This window comes from Gastrolobium bilobum, unplaced genomic scaffold (genome assembly GCF_033153095.1).
Source record: "Gastrolobium bilobum isolate Gb01-03AN ecotype WA unplaced genomic scaffold, APGP_CSIRO_Gbil_v1 utg3862, whole genome shotgun sequence".
NCBI lineage: Eukaryota > Viridiplantae > Streptophyta > Magnoliopsida > Fabales > Fabaceae > Gastrolobium > Gastrolobium bilobum.
Window position 1 is genome coordinate 396,740 of NW_026898147.1, and position 4,567 is coordinate 401,306.

Consider the following 4,567-nt stretch of genomic DNA (forward strand, 5'->3'; position numbering starts at 1 on the left):
AGAATACAACCAAAACCTCAAGAAATAACAAAGCACATGATGACATATATAGGGGAATGTATTAACACTTCCTTCTCCAATTTCCCTCTCTCCAAACACAAGAAACCACTATCCAAAAGGAAATAAAGAAAATGGAGAGGAAATTAAAAGTACTAGACTACAAATAAAAGCAAAATTATGGCCTAGCCACAACATAAAACAGAGTGAGTAATAATACTCGAGAGTAATGAACAGAATGCTAACGTGTATAATCCAAATTAAAGCCTCCAAATGGTTAATCTTTTATCCCTTTAATGTTTTAACCTGTGACAGTGAGTAACGAAGGAATAGCAGATAAGTTTGGAGTAGCGTTGTTATCAGAAGCATCTCTAATACCATCCCTTTTGTTTTCCTTAGAAGAGGTTTTATTGCTAAAAACTCTCATAGGACTAGCAAATGCCCAACCCCAACTCTTAGGCCTTCCATTGGAGAGTCCCACACCAACTGATTCACCATTCATGCTATCATCCGCAGAGGATGAAACCCAATAAGAGGAACATGATAAAGAAGAAGAAGAAGAAGTCATCATCATGAACCCACCGAATATTCCACCACACTTCACTCTTTCTTTCATGCAGTTATGGTGGTGGTGATCACCGCCACGGCTCACGGCGGCGCCTCCTGCTGCAGCTGCTACCTTGGGCTTATTGCCTTCACGTTGAGACTCAACCCTTCTAAGAGTACAATCCCCTAACCCAGTAGAGATTCTCTCGAAGAAATCACCAGAGAAGCTTCTGCTACCACATCCAACGGATCTAGATCTCGAAACCTTGCGCTCCAAAGAAAAAGCATCCTCTTCCACAACCATGTCACTCTTCAAACACTTGTCCCTCTGCTTCCCAGTTGAGATCCTTGTGCTACCATTGATATCGCTGAAGCTTTTGCCTTCAAATTTCTTGCTGCAAGAAGAAGAAGAAGAAGCAGAGGGTTTTGAAGAAAGATAGAGAAAAGACCAAAAACCGTTTCTTTTCCTTGGACTAAAATCCTCGTCATCTACGAACTGGTCTCTTCTTTGTGTGGCAGAGGACTTGCTGCGCTTGAAAATGATGTCAGAGGAAGATGAAGATGTCTTTGTGGAGGGTTTGTTCTTCTTATTCTTCTTTGCTACGAGAAAAGGAAGAAGTGAGCGCATGTAATAATCATGATCACCAGCACCGTTCTTTTTAGCAGAGGTGGGAGGGACAGAGAGGGAAAGAGAAGAATAAGAAGAAGAAGAAGAGGAAGAAGTAGCAGGAGGTGGTGCTGATGCAGCAGTAGTAATGGAATATGCAGTGTGGGATCTGAAAGAAGGAGAAGAGGAAGAAGAAGAAGAAGAAGAAGAGGAGAAAGAAGAAGGGAAAGAGGAAGAGACAAGCTTGCCAAGCTTATCTTGGAGGCAAAAGGCACAGATCCCAGAAGTGTTGTTTCTATGAGGATGGTCAATGCATTGCATTCCATCACTCATCTCATCCTCGCCTACACAAACTCTTCCTCCTCCTTTCATTCCTTCCATATTCTTTTTTCTTTGTGGGGTTCTTCTTCCAAATGCCAGACTAGAGAGAGAGAGAGAGATGGGGATGAAGAAGAAGCAAACAAGGAAGGAAGGTGCAGATGGTCAGAGGAGAGGAAAGAGAAACAAGAAAATGACAATGATGTTGAGGGTGAAGAGAGAGAGAGAGAGATGTAGGTGTAGAGTGTAGTTTGCAGTAGTAGGGGTACTATGGAAGAGGAGAGACTTCCCAGGAGCACGTGGAACACTGACTTGGAAATGTATAATAAAAGAGCGAATGAGACAAGCGAAGCTTATACGAGAAATATAATTTTTTTTATTCAACGAGATTTAAATATAATTTCATATAAACTATCCAAATTTTCGTTGCTACATCAATTTTAGTGACTTATGTGATATATAGAGGCAAAAGCATATCCGTCTAAGAACCACTGTTAAAAGATATGCCTAGTGAAAGTACGTCCGGTATATTTTGCCATATTAATGTCGTCAAACATATAGGTTAACTGTATGGGATTAGTCACATAAGATATCATTTTGAGAAAAATTAATTTCATAGTCCCTTTCCATCTTCTTCTTCTTTTTTACTCTCTCATCTTTCCTCTTTTTCTTCTCTATCCGGCTCATTTGAGCCGGGTGCACCAAATATTCACTCCATTACGAGACCAATTTCTATGTTAGTTTCTTTCTTTCAGTCATGTCACTTTGGCATACGAGACATGCAGTCCCGTCACACCTTACGACACTGCCCTTTCACAAACGTATGATATATGTACGGGACTAGTCCATACGGAAATAGTCATATATACTTAAGGTCCAGGACTAGACTTGCTTGACACGTTACGTGTTTAATACAACCTGAATAGTCATATATACTTAAGGCCGAGGACTAGACTAGCTTGACACCTTACACGTTCAATACAACCTGATTAAATCTCGACCGTCCATTGTACCTAACCACCCCAAACTCTGTATATACCCCTTCTCGGCTATGAAAATGAATTGCTTAGTGTTTCATTCTCACCTTCGTCATTTCTGTATTAGATATTTATGTTGTTTTTCTTTTCATTATTTTATCCACTGTCATGGATTATCACTCGCAGTTTTTTTTTATCCCATCCTTATTTTGAGCCATAATCTACCCTCTAATTTTTTGTATTTTTTTGCATAATAACATGAGCAAAAAATGGATCAAGTTTGTTCATTCGTATATTACAATGGTTCTAAAATTAGAGGTGCAGGTGGATTGAGCTTCGAAGGGGGAAAAAGAACAATGTATATTGTCCGAGGTATGTCCATTGAAGATTTAAATGAGAAGATTGTCAAAATTTGAAGCTGCAACAAAATCAGGTAATATCATCAATGACGGGCAGAGTTTCGTGTGAAAACCACAAATACGCAGGTTTTGAGATATATGATGATGAGGACGTGGATGATTTCCTTCGAACATTCGTCGATAACCCTCGTCTCAATTTGTTCAGTTATACGCGGATACTAAGACAACAGAGGATCTATCAATACCAATTCATGGATTGGACCTTAATAGTTAGTCACATTATGTATCATCTTCTATACCCTAGCCCACATAATCAATTGTTGCACATGGAGAAGAAAGCAAGAGGAAGATGAAGACACTCTGTTAGCTAATGACTATGATCAGAATGATAACAATGCAGGTGATGAACATCTTGGTAACCCCATGTCATACGAGACTGGTACCTCTATGTCCAATCCCACAGTTGTTCCATAATCACCAGGTTAATTAGTGAGTTGTATTATTAAATTTATTTTTTTATTAGTTACCATGTTTTTGCATATATCATATTATGTGTGAATATGCATATGTTATACCATTTTGAAATGAGATTCCACATTATGAGATGTTAATTGGGATTACCCACATAAGATATACTAGATGTTGAAGGCTTAGGTCGAGGTCTGTGGACAAGAGGAGATGAATTGTACGAGGATGGACGAAGATATGGTCATATGACAACTAATTTCTCTGAATCAGTAAATAGTATTTTTAATGGAGCGAGGAACATGCCACTCGCTGCATTGGTCAAATGCATTTATAATCGACTTGTCCATTAATTTGTCAAGAGAAGGACTAAAGCCCAGAAAGATGTACAGAATGGAAAGCATTTTTTAAGTGTTATTAGTGAAGCCATGATAAAAAATGGAGAGGGGGCTACATAAATGTGTGTTTGGTAGTATAGTATGGCGTGTACCACGTTTGAAGTTGACCATAACTGTGGTACATTATGGGTTAACCTGAGTAAGAGGAAATGTCAATGTGGCAAGTTTCAAGCATTCAAATTCCCATGTAGCCATGTAATTGCTGCATGTGGGGAAGGTAGCCCATGATGCCGAACAATACGTGGATTGGGTATTCTCAATTTACAATATTATGCATGTTTACTCTTCACCATTTACTCTTCACCATGGTACTTGATCGTTAGTGAAGAAGGAATATTGTCAACTCCTGGACCAAAAATTATCCCCAATATCTCAAAGTTGTGTGGAAAGGGATATCCTAAATCCACACGCATTCGCAATGAAATGGATGATGAGGAGATCCAACCTAGTTCCAGAAAAACTAGATGTAGTATATGTAAACAGTCTGGACATAATAGGCGTTCATGTCCTACAACGCGCATAACCAATTAGCATATTGTAACATATTGTCAGGTTTACTATAATAATATGTTACTAAATGTTGCATTTATTGCATACATTTATTGTTGATGTCTGTATTCTTTAACTAATAACATGCGAGCGGAATTGAAAAAAAAAAGGGTTGAAGGCAAGAACTGCAGTAATCCATAAATATAGTAATCCATGAATAAGGAAAATCATAACTACAATAATCCGAGAACCATAATACAGTGCATCTCAACAACGCGGATTAGTGTTGTCTGAGTAACTGACGAATTTAAACTAGTGTCATAGTGCTTCTTGACGGGACTGTATGTCCTGTATGCCAAGGTGACATGACTTAATGGAAGAAACTGACATGGAGGTTGGTCCCGTAATGAT

At 38.7% G+C, this 4,567-nt stretch overlaps 1 protein-coding gene across 1 annotated transcript; it reads right to left on the minus strand.

Moving 5' to 3' along the window:
- Window positions 1-298: 298 nt before the first annotated feature.
- LOC133313256 (uncharacterized) lies at window positions 299-1,507 on the minus strand. Its single transcript, XM_061514606.1, has 2 exons — window positions 485-1,507; window positions 299-451 (listed from the first exon to the last, which is right to left on the minus strand). The coding sequence occupies exons 1-2, from the start codon at window positions 1,481-1,483 to the stop codon at window positions 299-301; spliced, it is 1,152 nt and encodes a 383-aa protein (XP_061370590.1). The 5' UTR covers window positions 1,484-1,507.
- Window positions 1,508-4,567: the final 3,060 nt, after the last annotated feature.

Excerpts from the sequence above, each read along its gene's own strand:
- LOC133313256 (XM_061514606.1), bottom strand. The coding sequence starts at position 1,483 with ATGAGTGATGGAATGCAATGCATTGACCATCCTCATAGAAACAACACT. Across the intron at positions 452-484 it reads ATAGCATGAATGGTGAATCA|AGTTGGGGTTGGGCATTTGC; the intron begins GTTGGTGTGGGA and ends GGAAGGCCTAAG.